The sequence below is a fragment of the Anoplopoma fimbria genome, chromosome 2 (assembly GCF_027596085.1).
Source record: "Anoplopoma fimbria isolate UVic2021 breed Golden Eagle Sablefish chromosome 2, Afim_UVic_2022, whole genome shotgun sequence".
Lineage (NCBI taxonomy): Eukaryota > Metazoa > Chordata > Actinopteri > Perciformes > Anoplopomatidae > Anoplopoma > Anoplopoma fimbria.
In genome coordinates this window covers 17,203,621-17,223,291 of record NC_072450.1, presented here as the reverse complement: position 1 = coordinate 17,223,291, position 19,671 = coordinate 17,203,621, and the positions used below count along the sequence as shown (strand labels likewise).

The 19,671-nt window shown below is 38.9% G+C and overlaps 2 protein-coding genes across 5 annotated transcripts; both read left to right on the top strand.

The window, feature by feature from the left end:
- Positions 1 to 877: 877 nt before the first annotated feature.
- Positions 878 to 10,121, top strand: got2b (glutamic-oxaloacetic transaminase 2b, mitochondrial). The gene is made up of 10 exons (XM_054609864.1): positions 878 to 1,076; positions 4,645 to 4,801; positions 5,156 to 5,284; positions 5,383 to 5,442; positions 5,529 to 5,690; positions 6,043 to 6,147; positions 6,271 to 6,421; positions 7,188 to 7,353; positions 7,523 to 7,673; positions 8,825 to 10,121. Exons 1-10 carry the CDS (start codon positions 994 to 996, stop codon positions 8,945 to 8,947), a joined length of 1,287 nt encoding a protein of 428 aa, XP_054465839.1. The 5' UTR covers positions 878 to 993; the 3' UTR covers positions 8,948 to 10,121.
- A 604-nt stretch (positions 10,122 to 10,725) lies between these two features.
- On the top strand, positions 10,726 to 18,692 carry slc38a7 (solute carrier family 38 member 7). 4 transcript variants are annotated; one of them, XM_054609097.1, is made up of 12 exons: positions 10,726 to 10,807; positions 12,107 to 12,554; positions 13,194 to 13,247; positions 14,028 to 14,172; positions 14,750 to 14,894; positions 15,011 to 15,109; positions 15,250 to 15,307; positions 15,421 to 15,535; positions 15,815 to 15,962; positions 16,736 to 16,935; positions 17,027 to 17,078; positions 17,835 to 18,692. In XM_054609097.1, the coding sequence occupies exons 2-12, from the start codon at positions 12,300 to 12,302 to the stop codon at positions 17,935 to 17,937; spliced, it is 1,374 nt and encodes a 457-aa protein (XP_054465072.1). In that variant the 5' UTR covers positions 10,726 to 10,807; positions 12,107 to 12,299; the 3' UTR covers positions 17,938 to 18,692. The 4 variants fall into 4 exon arrangements, with proteins under 4 accessions (XP_054465072.1, XP_054465097.1, XP_054465089.1 ...); XM_054609122.1 differs by having other exon boundaries at positions 10,802 to 10,945; XM_054609114.1 differs by having other exon boundaries at positions 10,802 to 11,161.
- The last annotated feature ends 979 nt before the right edge of the window (positions 18,693 to 19,671 follow it).

The window sequence follows — 19,671 nt, the reverse complement described above, 5'->3', positions numbered from 1 at the left end:
ACATTTATGCATTTTCGTTGCGTTGATTTTCAAAATGTTGCAAGTGAGATTACTGTTGACAGTGACAATCAAGGAATTTAGTTGCAGATTAATTTTTCTATTTATATATGCCCAATTTTTTCTTACATCTTTTTTTTGTTACCCCATGACCTTCGATAGTCTACAAATAGTTGTACACATTTATTTTGCTGTTTTCCAACTTGACCCTTGCATGTTAGAAATGACTCGGATATGTATTTCATTTGGTAGCTTTTCTACAGTAGAAAATTCTCTCCTGTGATTTTTACTCTGTGTTTCTTTTTTTGTATTTGTTTTCAACCACAACATATCCCAGCAGGACAATAAATAATAACATGACAATAAAAACCTGTGCAATACATTACACATTACACTGTGCAATAATAGTTAAAAAAGTTAAAAATAGTTAAAATAGTTGTTGTTTTTTTCTCTGTCTGTAAATATAATATTTCAGTTATTGTTGTTTTTTCTATGGTTTTTTTTTTATTGCTTATTTATAATACTTGTTTTATTTTATTTTTCGTTTTTTATTTTTATCTTTAGCTTGTCTTTCTTCTACTATGTCTCTTGTGTGCACTTTACTCTATGCTGTTGTAAACCTGCAAATTTCCCCGCTGCGGGACTAATAAAGGATTATATTATCTTATCTTATATGAGGTTGGAGGCCTTTTTTGCCTATGAATGACAGCTCTTAATCAATCAATGGTGGTTAATCTGAATAATTTAAAATACAAAGTTTGTATTGGAATGTGGATTTGTGTGTATGTGTGGTGTTTTTCTTCTTCTTTTTCTTCTTCAACCCTCTCCACACTACACCATTCTAGGGATTAACAGGAGATCATAAACGCAGGTCTGTTTCGTGTGTCTGTCTCTGACGTCAGCGCGTACTCAGAGCGTCGCGTCGTATCGTGGTCGTGCCTGCCCTTCACATCCGTCCACATCCTACGAGGCTCTGCTCCCAAACGCTGCTCAACGATGGCCCTGCTCAAGTCACACAAGGTGATCTACTGCCTGGGGAACATCTCCCCGTCCCTGGGAGTCCTGTCCACCCGGAACAGGTAAACAGCATCAGGATGCTCAAAACCATCAGACATTATAGACATTTAGGTAAAAGTAGATTTGGTGTTATAACGGCGTGGCTGCGTTAGTCTCACCGCTAACGTTGAGAGACCAGCAGACCAGCCCTTATTTCAAGTTCAACGCGTGTGTCGCAGCTGCTTTGCTCCGTGGCTGCTGCAGCCTCATAGCTGACATGCTAACACACACAGGGGTCAAATGACTTCACAGGCCCGGCGTGCTGTGCGAGGTTAGCTCCTGTAGAGCTAGCCTCCACGTTCACAAGCAGGTAAGCGTCACTGGCCGCAGCTCTTTTCCGGTTTTACGACTTGATAACCCCGTAGGACTAAAGCCTGCTGTGCTAGACATCTGATCTGCGGTCAGCTGTAGCCGGACCTCAGGTGGTGCCTCGGGGCTGCTGATGAAAGTCACGGCGGGTTGTCGGCTGTCCAAGGAGCCGTAAAGAAGTCGCCGGTGTTTATGTTAAACATATATAAACCAAGCCGGCTCGTTATAGTAACTTGATTATGATAGTATGTCATGTAGGGTGGCTGTTACTCTGCTTTGCTTTCAAAGGCAACTTTCTACATGATTTTTACGATCGCGATGGCTTTCGCAGTCAAATCCCACGCACAGTTTGAGCCAAGCGACTTGTCGTAGTTGGAGAAGTCGTGCGAGCTGATTGGCTGCGCTGTTCCGCCTTTAATCGCTGATTGGCTGCGCTGTTCCACCTTTAATCGCTGATTGGCTCATTTCTAGCCTTGAAACTGAGATAGTCACCGATGCCCTTTCAAAGTCTGCTTGGAGGGCAAACCCGTTTAATCTACATCTCTGCCTTTTATATGTATTTTTTACATGGTAAAATATTAAACATGTAACGTATGTACATGTAGACAGTTTTTGGGGAGTAAAGTACGTGTCTCGCTCTTTGTTCAGTCACTTCTGCTGTGTCCATATGAGGAGTAGCTAGGTTTCGTATTGCTAGCTGGTGCTATATTATCAGAGAACTGTGTGGGTGTGTTACAGAGTGTTTGTCTCATCCTGTCGTGTCACGTCAAAGCACAGTTCTCTGATTTCAAATAATACATAAAGGACAATTGCCGCACCTCACCTGCACCTTTATGATATTTTAGACGTTTAACCTTTTTAAGCTCAGCAATGCTGCCCTGTAGCTTGTAAAAAAGGACTTTGGTCTATCGATCCCTGCTCACTTGTTAACGAATGGGATGTGTATACAAACCCTGAAGTTCAGCTGATCAAAGGTTCTGTGTGAACATACATGAACTCCAATCCTCTGCAGTATGATTCTCAATGTACAATTTTGTTTGTGTTGAAAATAGGGAAGCACTGGTACCGGATACAATTTAATTTGTTGCCTTGTTTATTCATATACATACAGTCATTGTTAAATCTGCGCACAGTTTGCAGCTTGCTGTACTTCACTGTACTTGTGCAATGAAAATAAGAAAATCTTATAAATCTTAAACTTCAAAAGTATAAAGCAAAGTTGTGATAACAGCATTTACAATGCAACAGCACCACAAAATACAATGAAAGTAATGACACTATCTGAGTATGATAAGCTCTGCCTTTGTGGTTTTCATTCAGAGCATTATTGCATTGTGAAGTGTTGCAACACTCGGTTGTATTCAAGTTTACAGTTGCATGCTGGACTCGTACCTTTTTTGCTCCAACCAGTTGACACTGATTTTCCTTGCAATAAAGATGTTTGTCAGTGAACTGTAATCACTATTTAATTAACCTACGTGGTTTTTAAATGTATTATTAGGAGGGGTTTGGAGACTCTTGCCCTTTGCAAAGTGTTCAGTCCTAAATTTAGCTGCAATGTTTAGAGGGTTTACAAAGTAGAGGAAACCTGAGACTACATGAGAGCAGCAGTGTAGTTAACGTCTCAACACACAACAACTCTCATTTATCCTCTTATTAAATTCAGTACTGTTAACTCCCCTGTAATGTTGGCTTTAAGATGTATTTACTATACTTGTATGTGTTTCTTTCAGTACTTGCATACTATAAAAAAAGTTGAAATGTTTGCAGAGATAATCACTGCATTCATCTTTGCTTAGATATCTTCAGTACATTTCACATGATGCTACTTTAGTTTCAATTCTGAAAGCACATCATGTACAAATGACTCAGCTTGTGTTTTCCTGGATCCCACACCGAGAGAAACATCTGGGTTGAAGTTCCTTATTCTGAGTTTTGGAAGTTTTTGCCTGATTCATCTCCTTTCCACTTACATCAAGTTCATTTTGCTCATTTTTAGCTATGACATGTATCCCAATTTAAATTGGAGTGGTCATCTTTACTATCATGCATTTAATTATAGTGTGTTGAACGTATCAAGTCTAAAGTGGATCTAATACATTCACTCAGCCTACACCAGTCATGTGCATGATGTACTGTCTGACTGACAGCCTGAGGTCAAGATGTCAGAGCTCATGACATTTTTACATTTTAAAGACCCATCACAAAGCCAAATTCCTTGTATGTGCAGACAAACTTGTCAATAAACTGTTTCTGATTCTGATTTGCTCTCTTAAATACTGGTTTACACTCTCCTCTGCCTTTACTGACTTTGGTATATTGTGCATGTATTACCTCATTTCTCTCACAAGGGATATTTATATTTTCCCAGATCGGTAACAGCCTAAATTATTATAAGTGATTTGGTTTATTCATTACTATATTTTTGGTATTTACTTAATAGTTAATCTGTAAGTGATAATGGATAAATATAAATCAATTTCTTCACCTTAAATCATTTTTTTCTCTTTAGAGGAGCATGTTAAACATAAAAAAGAGTAAGACAGTTCAAAGACAAGGTTGACATGATAAATATAAGAGTCTTCAGTATGTTTGTTAATTATCAATGAGTCATGAATATTTTGTAGCACTAATGACTAAAACTAATAGGTTCTAAATACTAAGAAATGAACATGCCATATACTAGTTAAAAATATATATGAAGTATAAAAAAGATGTTGCAAATATTGCTAACAGCCCAAGGGAAGGTAACAAAAATGTAAAATTAGCATGCTTGCTCATAACATTTTCTTAAGTCATATTTAGATTTTTTTCACCATAGAATGTCTTATTCTGTGTTTTATTATGGTGGAAATAGACTAAGTGAACAAGGGAGTTTGTGTTTGTGTTCTAGACCCGAGTTAACTGTTAATCTAGTTTTTGCACTCTGTACCTTCTAAATGGATTATGTTTGTTTCATGAAACTTGTGCCCATTGACCATGTGTCGTTCATAAGTCTTTACGTCAGTGTGGTCCTCAGGTCACATGAGGAGTTAAGCTCGAGCATTGGGTCAACAGCTCGTCACAGGAACAAGCCTAATACGGCCATCACATTAGTGTAACTGGTGTCGCATCAGGCCGTGAAAACTTGAGAAGCAGCTCATTTCACGACTTTGTAAGGATGCATTAGTGTTTATGAGGGGAATAGCTGTTTTTCACTGCAGTGCGCACTTATGAACTTTTACTCCCTTTAATGTTTGGCATCACATCCACATCACTATTCATGATTTTGTGTCTTTGCAGCTCATGGTGGGGTGGAGTGCAGATGGGTCCCCCCGATCCCATCCTGGGGGTGACCGAGGCCTTCAAGAGGGACACCAACCCCAAGAAGATGAACCTGGGAGTCGGAGCCTACAGGGATGACCAGGGCAAGCCCTTTGTGCTCAGCTGCGTCCGCAAGGTTTAACTGTCACCCATACCTCCAGTGAATCTACTAATGCTATGTGTTTCTCATGTCATATACATGCACACTGATTTTATTTTCCCCCTGCAATTCAGAGGATTCCCTTCACTTAAGCGTGGAACGCAGTAATATCATTGAGTCTTGATTTCTTATGATAATGAACTGAAAGAGAGCCGCAGTACTCACAGGTGTTTGAAAGGATGTTCTGCCTTATCACCATGAGAAAGTGTGTATGTATTTGATATGGGTCTTAACCTAATTTTAACAAAATCATAGAAGCAGGGAATACCAGTCAAACTAATTTGAGTAGTTGTGATTTATACTGTTTTGATTTCCACGCTTTCCCTTTAGGCAGAGGCTATTATCACAACCAAACAGATGGATAAGGAGTACCTTGGCATCGGTGGTTTGGGGGAGTTTTCCAAGTCCTGCGCCCAACTCGCTCTCGGTAATGATAGTGAAGTCTTGAAGAGCGGCAGGGTAAGTTGGGGTGTAAACTACTCCAGATAAAATTGAGTTCAAATAGGTTCTGACAGTTTTAAGTCGAAGTAAATGCAGCAAGTCTCTTCTCCAAACAGAACATCACTGTCCAGACCATCTCAGGAACCGGATCTCTGCGCATCGGAGCCAACTTTTTGGTGAGGTCTTCTTATATTGATCACTTATCACACAACAAAACACTGGGCAAGGCTGGTCATCTCACCCTAACTTTCTCTTGTCACAGGCTCGATTCCATGCAGGTCCACTTGACGTGTACCTGCCCAAGCCGTCCTGGGGAAACCACACCCCCATCTTCAGAGACGCTGGTATGCAGCTCAAAGCATACAGATACTATGACCCGTCCACCTGCGGCTTTGACTTCAAAGGAGCTCTCGATGACATCTCTGTAAGATTTTAATTATCGAATAGTCAGGAGGGGGTGAGGGATACGTGTGAAGAAACATTTTCAAACATTATTTTACAATAATCAGCCCCTTAGGGTTGTCTACATCATGATTCTTTGGGAAATATTTTGATGAATATGTCCAGTTTTGCATCTTTTCATGTGTTTCTTTTTAATCATAAGTGCATTTAAAACACAATAACAGAGTATTGAGTCCGGTTTTTTGGTGGTTTTCAGTTTAATTAGGAATAAGGCATCCGTTGCTGCAATGAAAACACTGTCAACTAAGATTCTGTACTACACTTACATATTGTTAAGTTGACTAACAAAAGCTTTTTCTTTTTTTTTTTTAAAGAAAATCCCTGAGCGGAGTGTGATCATGTTGCATGCTTGCGCCCACAACCCCACTGGTGTGGACCCCAAGCCTGAGCAGTGGAAGGAGATTTCTGACATTGTGAAGGTGAATATGCATCAGTTCAGTAAAGCTCTGTGAAATCACTGTTATCACGTGAACTATGATTAACTGGTTGTCTCTACCTGCATCTCTCTCCTGTGTCCTCCCCCTTTCTTTTACACCTTATAGAAAAGAAACCTGCTGGTGTTTTTCGACATGGCCTATCAGGGCTTTGCAAGTGGAGACATCGATCGTGATGCATGGGCTGTTCGTTACTTCATCGAGCAGGGCCACAACATCGTGCTGTCCCAGTCCTTCGCCAAGAACATGGGCCTCTATGGTCAGTCAGAAATCCCAACATGCTCTTAAATACATATTAGTTAAGATGATTTGCAGGTAACAGTGCAGAAATTAGATAAAACTGGTGATTGTTATGTCATTATGTAAAATGTTACTGGACAGGCTTTGCTCATGTCTGGAAATCTGAGATTACACAATTTTGGCCAATCTGCAGAATCTATAGAAATGAGTGTTGCTTGGGTTTTACCACCACCCAGTGGTAAAAGTAGAAAAAAGTAGATGGTGGAGCCATCAGTCTTCATTGCACTGAATACAGTTACACTATAATGTGAGGCAGATTAGTTAAATTCATCATACTAGACAGTCATCTAATGAACAGTCATTAGGGGGTAAGTGTTTGTGTCCAGAGAGTGATTTGTTTCTTCACCAAAACAATGTTTCAAATTGTGAACACAGTGACCTCTAGTATTATTAAGTCACATTGACAGTGAGATTTCATTCAGATGAAATGTAATTTTGAGAACTTTAATCTGAAGTAAATAATAAAAGTTATGTCTCTCATTTGACAAACAGGTCACCACCTGTCTATTTTGGTTTTACCATTCTGTGACTGTCATGTGTTAAGTTAATGTTCTACTATGCAACTTACTGGTTGCAAATGTACAATAGGATGTTCTTACTTTTTGAATATAGAGATGTAGTGAGTCCCTTATTGTATTGTTGATTTAAGTGAGGCCTCCTTTAAGAGGTTAAATAATCTGTTTAACAGTTTCTCAGTCAGACTTTGTGCATGTCGATTTTCACAGGTGAGCGTGTGGGTGGCTTCACTGTGGTGTGTAACGACGCAGAGGAGGCAAAGAAGGTGGAGTCTCAACTTAAGATCCTCATCAGGCCCATTTACTCCAACCCACCAATGAATGGCGCTAGAATTGCAGCAACCATTCTCAATACACCAGATCTGCGCTCACTGTGGTATGTGTTTATAGATCATATACACGCACATATTACCTGAACCAAACGTGTAGTTTGGATAATTGTAAAAAAAGCTTAAGGTTCAAATCTCCATCTTCCATATTCACCAATTAAATATAATCCAAAATCTCTTTCTTGAACTGTGTAACGGTGCCGTCTTTTATTCCAGGCTGGAGGAGGTTCATGGTATGGCTAACCGCATCATCAAGATGAGAGAGCAGCTGGTGGCTGGTCTGAAAAAGGAGGGCTCCTCCCAAAACTGGCAGCACGTCATCGACCAGATCGGGATGTTCTGCTTCACAGGCCTCAAACCCGACCAGGTACACACACACACACACACACACACACACACACACACACACACACACACACACACACACACACACACACACACACATGATAGTTGACAATATGAGAACGACAATATCTGAATCATTGAAATTGATGCAATCAAATGACGCAATGCAATAAAAGCAAATTCATATTAAAGTAATAGTTTGACAATTTTGATTATTCATTTCCTGTCTGAGGTTTGGATGACAAGGTTGATACCACTCTCACACTGGTTTGATAGATATAAGGCTACAAATGTGTGAAGTAGTGAGCCTTAGAGGTTCTTTGTTACCTCACGCAGGGGCCAGGCTAGCTGTTTTTCAACATTATTGTTAATGTGAGCAAATGCTCTGGTAATAAATTGAAAGTCCATCTAACCAGGTACTTCACAAATTTCTCTTGCATGATTATGAAGCAGCTTTTGTATTTTTCCGCTACAGCTGCTCTAATATAGTCTAAATACATTGTAAATCTGTTTAAGGCATTTTTAATTTTCCTAAACATCATTTGCAACATTGTTTATCATAGATTTTGTGCTCTTCATTGAAGATGGCAGCAAAAGCTATAACTTGGAAAGGTTATAATAAAGAAAAACATTAATTACCTTGTAGTCTGTTTTGAGTTGTATGCAATATCTGACTGCAAAGAAACTGTTTCTCGTGAAATGTTTCCCTGATTGAACTGAAATAATTGTATTAATGTTTGTCAATGACATTGATCATCAATTTGATTGATCATCAAGGCGACATCAAAGCTGCATGTTAGAGTCACACAGGCCCTGAAAACTGCTGCTCACAAACAAAATCAACAGCTTAACACATGCTTGGCCCTAAACAATTGTTTTGATGTTTTCCATTCAGGATTTTCCACCACACAACAGCACTGTGACTGTTCTTGTTAAAGTCTTACATGACACCCCCTTAAACAGAGGCAGAGGAAAAGTTTCAGCTTTGGTATTAATTATCACATTTGACACGGTCAACAATGACAGATTACTAAATATGATGGAAAACTGGGTTGAACTCTCTGGCACTGTGTTAAATTGGTTTAAATCCAATTTGATGGACAGGGACTACTTTGTGGCATAAGTGGATTTTGAGTTGTGTGTGTGTGTGTGTTCATTTCTTTTTTCCTGCAGGTTGAGCGCCTGACAAAGGAGTTTTCTGTGTACATGACCAAGGATGGCAGGATTTCAATGGCAGGCGTGACCTCTGGGAATGTGGGCTACCTGGCACAGGGCATCCATGCGGTCACCAAGTAGAGTGGATCCTGTCGGGAGAGCTACATAATCAAAGCAGCAGTGTTAATGAGGAGCATTGCACGTCACTTATTCTCTGTCTCCTTCATTCCACAGTTTAGAAATGAGCTCAATGTTTAGTTAGACTTTTTCTCAATTGGATTTCATCATGAGTTCAACTTGCTGCTGAAAAAATTATTACATTTCTGGTTAACTTAGTTTTTTAACATTTCACTGAACAGACACCCCAAATTGTAAAAGACATATTTTGGCCCACTACTAACAGATAATTTATGCTTATTTATTATGTGGAATCAACTGTTGGCTGTGCATTAGCGTCCTCCTTAATGTGTGCTGTTCCTCTGCACTGGGCCCACTCACTATAAAACATCAAGAAACCAACATCGCGGTAATGTTAAACTGTGCATTCATTTCATGCACAACTTTAGATTTCGGTTGCTCTTTGAAAGCCTGTTGAGAATGTGACTTCCTTTTTTTCTTAAAATATATTGGTGGAGTCGTAGCACTTTATAAGTTGAAAGGCACTGTTTTAAAGATGAGACGGGCATTCTGTTTTTATTTGTCAATCAAGTAATCCATTCACTATCAGGCTAATCTGCAGTTCTCCATCTGAACTAATCAATCATCCAGTAATTTCCTCCTTATCTTTGTCTGGAATTTTCCTAGCGTTCTGTCTTGTATTCACAACTTTTTCAGTGGGATTTTGAAACATCTTTGAGTTTCAATCTAGTTGGTTGCAGGGCAGAAGTCCCTTTTTATTTCCTAAAAATAAACAAGCACACAAGCCAAACACTGTTAAACTTAAGCGATCAGTACTTAATTTCACAATGGAGATTTTTTTCCCCCCATATTCCACCAAAGCCCCAAAACTCAAAGCCCAGTTATTTGAATCATACAGTCTTTCTGTGGTTAGTAAAAATGAGTAGCGTATGTGATTCTGGTGAACTCCGGACAGTTCATGAAGACATATGCTTCTGCTGCTCATTCACAGACATCACGTGTATGTGTACAGTATATGAATCTGTTCATCATCAGGAAATGTGGGGTTTGCCCCCCAGCCTTCTCATACTTCTGAAACCTCTGGCACTACGCCTCCATGTTTTACATTCTGTCATAATAAAAGGATCATTGGACATGCATCTTATTGAACAAACAATAAAAGAATATAGAAGAATGATCTGTTCTACTGTGCTTTTTAAAAAAAAGTTTATTGTGATCAGTTAATGTTTCCTTTTCCATACAATTGACCCACCTTTACATGCCTGTGTGCCTACATCTTGCTTATTTTAGTTGACTATTTTAAATGATACTGTATGTTAGTTTTATCAAACTATGTATACATGTAGATATCATGCTCATCTTAAAAATTTAGAAGAAGAAACATTTTTTTTCTCTTCTTCTTGTTTATTTGTGACTAGAGGTGTTTGAGAATATGGGCCTATAGCTTGCATTGAATTAAAACTGCCGTATATCTGGTCTCAGACATTCGAAATTGTCGGATCTTAACATTTAACAAGGGTCCCCTATACAAAACAGGGCTGGAAGAAGAGGTAATAATGCAGAATTGATGCTTAGCATTGGGTCATTGTTAATCAGACATTTAACTAATGGTATTAATCACATGAGACTTCATACACATTCCTTTTTCAAATGTTCATACACAAAATAAATAAGGAATATGTCCCTATGTCATTGAGGAGTAACGTAAATAAAGAGAACTACATTACCCACAATTCCAAACAACAGGAAGAAGATCCAGAATTCCAGTCAGGTGACGACGTGTCACGTGTCCCTCTGCATTCTACCTACGGGATCCCAAATCAAAAACAGCTCATTCACCACCTGGAGACTGTGAAGCTGAAGGTACTGTGCCTCATTATCAGCCTTTTATCTTCGGCAAAAGCGACTGAATTACAGCGAATAAATATGTTATGTAGAGGTATCTGTACGTGTGGACTTGTTTGGGGAATATTTATCTTATTTGTGTTGTATTGAGCTAAGGTTAGTGTCACGTTTGCTAGCTATTGTATGTAAGGACATAGAGTAACAAAGGGGATGACTGCGTTGACAGATGTTATTGTTACGTTAATGAAAAGCAAAGGAATAAGCTAATCACATTAGCAGATGGGTGGTTTAACCAGTAGCTTATGAAGGAAGCTGGAGCAGTAAATTCAACTGAGGTCAGCTTGGCAACAACAGCAGCCTCTCTTGTTGACAGTAAGGTGTGTTTTACTTTTCCTTCTGTAGCTACTGTAGACCTTTTTAAGCCCATCAGCGATTTAATGAGAGATTACATTTCAGTATCGGCGTAAAATGTCTTTAATATTTGAGATTCATATTTGTTTTTGAGCCCATTGTTGGTAATTCATAATGCAATTTTTCTACATATTATATCACTATATACAAGACGAAGCAATAATCATCTCATTACCTTTACCTAGTTTGACCTGTATGAAAGGCTAAGCCATCTTCCACTTGTGTTTCATTGTTAAGATTCAGTGCATATCAGTATTAATGTCAGCCATCATTACTGGGAAATAGTTGAGCAGCTTGACTTGAGGCTGGATGTCGCATTTACAAGACAATGAAATTAAGATGAACTTAAAAAAAAAAAGCAACCATGGTTTTGTTTTGTTAATGATTACATTGCTCACACAATTAAAATGGTGTGCTTCATCCCCCAGTGCCTCTTAAGTCCTGAGTAAATACTTCCTTGAGCATTGTTAGTAGAAGATACGATAGAAACAGTTTAGGAAATTGCTCATCAAAACTTACTGATATACTCACAAAGACCAAAATATGCAGGTTTCATGTCAACCAAAAACTCACCAGTTGACTGTTGCACAATGGAAGTGAAGAGAAGTGGATACTAACATGAAACATGTTAGAAATAGTTAACCTACCTTGACTTTCTGCATATTATTTTTGTTATAGTAATTGTTGATTAAGAGAATAATTTTTTTGCATGGGAACTAACGTTTCTTTCAAGAATAGAATAGTCTGTGCTTGACATTTGTTCACAATAATCCAAACAAAGTAAGTAAGACAAAGAACTATGTCACATTAATTAACATGTTGGTTTAGTATCAGCACATTGCATGTTTTTAAGAATTTTATTTACTAATTTGAGTATCTCTAATTGCAAAAACTATTTCATTACAGATTACTGATTGGTTCATCCATCACACTGATACTGGTGATAGCTTTGAGATGTATCAGCGGGCTCCTGACTGTTGTAGTATTTAAGATACTGGACTTTTCTGATCAGAATTTACGCCACTTGGATCGAGAGAGCTGGAGACAAATCATCTTGGTTCCATAAGACTTGGCAGGCCGAGCTACAGCCTGTTGACTCATGGCGATCAACACGGATGTCGAGGACTGGGGCGGCGTTGGGAGTAATGACTCTGGAGAGAGAGCGTGGCTCTTGCAAAGCCCCAGCGTGGAATCTGTCCGGCACCTTGAGACAGAAAGGAGTGGGAGCGGGGGGGTGTCGTCTTGGGCAGCGATCTTCATCGTGGTAAACGCAGCACTGGGAGCCGGTCTACTCAATTTCCCAGCAGCCTTCAATTTGGCGGGAGGAGTGACTGCAGGAGTCATTCTTCAAATGGTGAGGAGATCCAAGTGAGGCACATAGTACCGACACATAAGCCCCTTCTACAGCTCCTTTCCCGAAGAAGAAGAAAGTAAAATATAAGATATAATATTAAGATATTCAAAGTCTAAGACGATTTAGTCCCAATCACAATATTGAAATAATATCAACATATTCCACAGCCCTACATAGAGGGTATACTCAGACTGTAAACATTTAGTATTGGATAAATTGGGCTGCTACCCACAATTATATTCATTGTTTAGCTTGTAAAATGTAATGACAAATGATAATCAGACATTACTAGAGGCCAAAGGGATGTTTTAAAATTGCATACTAGATCCACCAACATTTAACCTCATGAAAACACAACAGAGGGAAGCACTAAGAAGAGATGAAAGGAAAACAATAGTGTTGTGCTTATACATTGACTAAAATTACTGTTATACTAATAATGTAAATTGGATTTAAGACCGACCTGGCTTCAACAAATGTGCAGGCACCCTTAGGTACTTACACACAACTTTGTACTGAATGTTAGAGCTGATAACTGCTGACCATGTGAATGTATTTTCTGAGTTCTTGTGACCAACTTAAAACTGCCTATAGACCAAGTTTATCTGGAACGTGTTGCTTCCCGTTTCTTTGTTTCAGTTTATGCTGATCTTCATAATCAGTGGACTGGTGATCCTGGGCTACTGCTGCCAGGTATGTGCCACTCACTCAGGACCGTCAGCTTCATACTTCCTGAGAGTCTTTATATCTGTCTCTTACTGTTCCACTCTTATCTCTTTCATGTTCTGCAGCTCACTAAATCTGACTACTTTTCTTTCTCATGAGTATTTTTCCTTCAGTTTTCTTGTGCAATTACATTCTGTGGTTGTATTCCTAAAGCGCGTTGCACAATAGCTCAGGCTTCAACTTCCTGATTTCTCAGACTTTTGCTTAAATGTTGCGTAGATGAAAAGAAATTGCCATTGAACAAATTCACCAGTAAATGTTATTATTTTCTATAGTTAGCAACTTTTCTGATACCTTATTTGGACGGTTGCTTTACACTCCACTAATGCTTTGGTACAACTGGAATTAAAAGCTGAGTTTGCCACATCTTAAACCACATGAGCTATAAAGGGAGGAGATCATTTTTTTGTTGTTACACTTGTCAGCAAAGAAAAACAGAATCAAGTTTTTGTGGGCACATGATTAACACAATGGCCGAATTTTGCCTGATCCTGAAGGTGTTTTTAACATTGCTGGGGAAAGTTTTCTTGACTCAGCATTGAAAAAAAGTCACAGGTTGCCTAAAACATTATTTACTCAGGCGGGTGCATCCCTTCAGGACCTCAAGTTTACCCTAATTCAAATGAATATGCATCATGTCAACATTGTCATATAAACCACCTAGTGTATAAATAGCTAAAAGGCTTTTCTAATACATTTACTGCTGAATCCACGTCCACTTTGTATAAATCTTTTTCATTTTTTCAGGTCAGTAATGAAAGCACGTATCAGGAGGTTGTCAGAGCCACTTGTGGAAAAGTAACAGGGATCGCTTGTGAAATCGCCATTGCTATCTACACCTTTGGGACTTGTATCGCTTTCTTTATTGTCATTGGAGACCAGCTGGATCGCTGTAAGTATATTCAAACCTATGATGTGATTCACCCACTAAGCTCTACTTTCTCATTTTTATCAGATTGGTTTGAAAATATGTTACATGTTTATATTTTCCTAAACCTGTGACAGTAAAAGATGGAATTTCTCATAGCATAGCTTTGTGTTATTGCCATTACATCACTTACATTTACATGGACTTTGTCCTACATCTAACTGTGCTCTGTGTGTTTGAACAAAGGAAGATGTCTGGTAGTAGTAGTGTGTAGCAGTGCCATCATTGATGAGGGCAAAGAGCATCAAGGATGACACCACTCAGCTTTTTCTCTCAGTAAATGTGACAATCATGTGACCCACTCGTACACATCCTCGCACTGAGACGCTGACAGTGTAGAAATCCTACTTCTGCCTGTTTCTGGAAAAAGACTGTGACCTTCCACCTATTTAGGAATTTATAAATGAATGGAGTGGTTGTGACTGTAATTATCTGCCGTGTGTACTGCAGTTTACAATTACAGTCTCTACTCTCATCCAGCATACTTCCTCCTTCTGACTGTCCTTGTCAATGATTTTGTAACTCCTGTTTTTTGTTTCAGTGGTGGCAGCAGTGGCTCATGAAACAGATGGTACAGTCAGTGGCCACTGGTACACTGACCGCAAGTTTACCATCTGTGTTACTGCAGTCCTGATTATTCTTCCTCTCTCCATCCCAAAAGAGATTGGCTTTCAGAAATATGCCAGGTACAAAAAACGTTTATAACTCATCTTATTTATCACAAAGGATTGAAATTGGTTAATATTTTCTTAGCTTTAACCTTACGTGATGATCATGTCTGGGTTGTTGTTTTTCATTGTAGTGCATTGAGTGTGATCGGAACATGGTATGTGACCATCGTGGTCATTATAAAGTACATCTGGCCAAATAAAGATATGACTCCGAGCCACGTTCCTGCCAGGTGAGTCTCCACACACTTTGTGACATTTTTAAATGCTTACTACTTATTTTAGCACTGTCAACCTACTCATTCAAGCAGACACATCTGCATCCTCGTCGTCATGCTTTGCTTGAGTTGCTAAATCGTTGTGTTTGTTACAGTTCTGCTTCCTGGACTGCAGTTTTCAATGCAATGCCCACCATTTGCTTTGGTTTCCAGGTATCTCTTCATTTGTGTCATTTTAAATCATAACACTATATGCCTTTGTTTCAAACAGAGTTTGATATTGATGAGTTTTGTCTTATCTTCTTCCTCCTGATCTCTTTCTACAGTGCCACGTCAGCTGTGTGCCGGTGTTCAACAGCATGAGCAGAAAAGAGATCAAACCTTGGGGGGTTGTCGTCACTCTCAGCATGATAATCTGCCTATTTGTTTACACTGGAACAGGTATTATCAACTTGTGCACTCAAATATGTACCTTATATCCTGTAAATGGTATTTTGATAACATTATACAATCATGGCACCCTCCTCTTTATTGGTTTTTCTTGTCTCGTGGTTCAGATATGAAGTAGTTCCTGATCACCAACATGTGACTGGTCTTAATGTGTTAAAACGTCAGTTAAAGTTAAGCCGCTATCAATAGTCACCTACTGTGTAGGGCTGTAACAAGTCAGATGGCTTGTGCCTGTTTGTCAATACTTAAATGATTGTTGTGTTTGATCAGGTGTCTGCGGCTTCCTGACGTTTGGCTCCAGTGTCAGTCAGGATGTGTTGATGTCGTACCCTTCTGATGATATCGCTGTGGCCCTCGCGAGAGCTTTTATTGTCATCTGTGTCATCACCTCCTACCCCATTTTACACTTCTGTGGCAGGTAAGGTTCAAATGAAAATGTGCACCTTTTTATTTCCCTGTTGTTGTTATTGCCGAGGAGTATGTCATAAGTGTGCACCTTTGTGTCTGTCCACGCCAATCTCGCAATCTGCTGCAGCAAACTGCATCATATATATTTTATTTTTTTTCTGCCATTGACTGCCTGTTGACTCCTCTTTACTACTTTTAACCGGCCCCTGGCTGGTAGGAGCAGCTAGTGATAACACAGTTGAGTGCATCTCTGGTCTCATAGCTGCTTCTCAGTGCACAGAGACTCATAGGGGGAAAAACATTTTCTCACTTTTGGTTTGTTTGTCAGCTATGACTACCATCTCGCACACTGCTGAGTACATCGCCGCCATTCAGCCGCTGCTACGTGAGCAGACAGCTTAATGAGTTAAATTTTGTTTATTGCTGGTGGTTGTTGCAGTCACACATGCACTCCACTTAGTGCACATTTCTTGCTGAGACGGTTCTAATTGCAAAAGACTGCTGCTGTGTGAAGATTTCTACCTATGGTGCAATAGAGTGTAGCTCTAGCTACAGCTACAGATGTGTAGCTCATGTTAGTTTATACATGCCAGAATGATCCAGATCAGTTGCATACAGCAAGATTTTATAAAGAGCACTGGTATTTGATAAGTACCTGGTTTCTGTATAACAAAATACGATCAATGCATCCCTAGTGCGTGATAGAGAAAATATAATCTTTTTACGATTCAGTCAATGCAGCGCTTATTCACCACACTTTGTTGTATTCATGTGACATCCCAGGGCAGTTATAGAAGGACTTTGGCTGCGTTTGCAAGGTGAGCAGGTGGAGGTGTGTGTGCGTCGTGAGAAGAGGAGGAGGATCCTGCAGACGCTGGTGTGGTTTGTTGTCACGCTCGTCCTCGCCCTCTTCATCCCAGATATTGGTCGGGTGATCTCGCTGATCGGAGGATTGGCAGCCTGCTTTATCTTTGTCTTCCCAGGTAACATTTCCCTCATTAAATTGCAAGGTCTCAGATTTCTGTCAGTTTTTTAATGGCACCCTGAATAACTGTTCAATGTCTTTTTTTTCAGGTTTGTGTTTGATTCAAGCAAAGCTGTCAGAGACGGACAGCCGAACTGCAAGGTCAGATTGCTTACACCTGCATGTCTTTCAGTTACTTTAGAACTAATTGATTCAATTACATTGTGCAACACGGCAACAAGGACCTTGGATTTAACCCCACGAGAAGCCTCAATATGTGGAGTTTGCATGCTTCTTTAACTGGAGGTGGTCTAGAGAATAACCTCGAAACAAGCTTCCACCATATCAACTTTTTATGTTGTTATGTTTCACGTGTAGTCAAACAATTATAAATAGACCTTCAGCAGACAGAGGGACATAGCATTATTTGGAGTTGTTTCTGGGCACCTTACAAATGTAAGTCGGTCATTCACACTGCTTTTAGCACTATTTTGGTCTCCACCAAATCCTGTGAAAACTGTAAATCTCAATCTTTAGCCGTGTTCACCAGCAACTTAGTACTTATCTCTGTTTGCTGCTGAGCAAGAAGTGTGCATGTATCAGAGGGAGTTCGCTTGAAACCAAAATAATGAGCTAAAAGAGACCAGAGCTGCAACGATTAGTCGATTAAAAGATTAGAAAATTATTTTTGATAATAAATCAGTTCAGCAAATAAAAATAAATTAAAATGCTTATTTTAATTATTTATTTAAAAGGGACCATATACAGTTTGAAACATAAGTTTCACCATTTGATTCACCGTACCGGATCATAGTTTTAAACTCATTTGCGGCTGTAGTTTTGTTTTATTCTCTCTTTATAGAAAATGTAAACTGAATATTGTTGGACTTTTCTTGAATGTTTGTCTCTCTGTTACAGCTGGCATGGATTGGTGGTCTTCGGTGTGGTCATGGTCACGATTGGAGCGTTCATCTTTGGCCTCACCACGACTAACTCTATCTATCAAGACGTCATCAGCTAAAAGGAACTGTGTTATTGTAGCCCGTGGTTTCTAAGACGGAGGGGGAGGGGGGGCTTAGTCCTGTGCTGCTACTCTGAACTACTGAAAAGATGGAGAAGCATCTCATGACACTCATTTAAAAAAATCCTCTACGGCATGTCACATTCCTGCTCCGTACAGGATATGCAGAGTTAAAGCTCCACATATCTATACTCAGTCAGGTAGTATTCAGAGATACAATGCCAAATGACTTTAGACACTTTGCCTTTTATTTTATGTACAGTTTCAATTGCATGTTTTATGTTTTTTATGGTGCTTTTAACAAGTTTCTAAAGGTTTAGGGGCACAGAGGGGTTCCCCCCTCTCTGGACCCTGTAGGGGCAACGTATCCCTGTCCTGTTTACAAGAGCTGAAGGGCTTTGTATACAAAGGTCTTACAATCAAATTGATTTTATTAATGAAATTGTACCAATTTGTGTATTTTAACTTGCATGTCAAAGTAAATGTTTCTTATTGAAAATGACATGCTTTGGTTCCTTGGTCTAATCCAGGGCCAGCCTTTAAGTTTGTTCGCATATTAAGAATTTGAAACTTCTCCAATAGAAAATGTAATTGAGTGATAAGTTTGCACACAGAATTATTAATGAATGATGTGATAACTGCAGAATGGGACAGTTTAATTCTTGTTGATTTTTATTCTTTGATAATCAATAATAGTTTTCAACTATGAATATTTGAAAATTAATTTAGTAAGGCATTTGGGATATTTTTCTTAGTTTTGTTGGTTCCACATTGGTCTATAAAGTAAGAAGTACTATGATGATTTTATACTTGGCTTTCAGGTGAAATCATATTTGTTGTTTTGTTAAAGAACAAAGTTACATTCACTTAGGCCTGCAGGCCTTTTATAAGATTAGTTACTGCAATGTGCAAAACAGTTAACTGAAAACCAAAGCAGAATGCTTCCCAAACACCATGAACAGATCTGCAGAGTTTCAAAGAAGAGCAGCGACACCACATTTAGGATATGAAAACTCCCGTCAGTGGGTTTTAAAATAATACTGTTAGTGAATGTATGAAAAAATGTATTTATGTATGTAACATACACAGAACTCAGTTTGTACATAATTTCAGGAAAACAGTTGGGACTTGGTGCTCAGGCTACAGTCACTAGATTTATTTACTTGAATCTGTTCACACCACTGCAGACTTTGTTTTACCTCAAGTTAGAAGTTTTTTTTTTTTTTTTTTTAAATTAAGACCAAAGTGAGAGCTTTGTTTTCTATGCCCCAATATTCAAGACCTTATCTATTTAACACTAATTAAATATGCTCATAAGTTAGTCATTAAATAATTTGAAAATTATTTCAAAGCTGCAAATGCAGCTGACATACATTTAAAATCAGGATGTTAAAATGTTAAGGTTTATAGTGAAGTTACAATGACTAAACTGGATGGATTTCATTCATTTAATTTGACTGGATCACAGCAAATTTTTGGGTATGTTACGCATGTTATAATCAAGTGAGAATATCTGCAGCCTTTTGATTTACGGTTTTATGAAACCCAGAAATATAAGGCGTTTCATTTGTGGACACAAGGGATGGTTAAGGTTAAAGGGATTACTTTTTAAGCAATTATATTGAATTAGTCACACTGAATACTTTTACCATATACTTAAAAAGGGAAAGAAGCAAGAGTCATAACACCAATGCTGTCTGTGAGAGGTATAAAACCTTAAGCCGCAGTTATTTC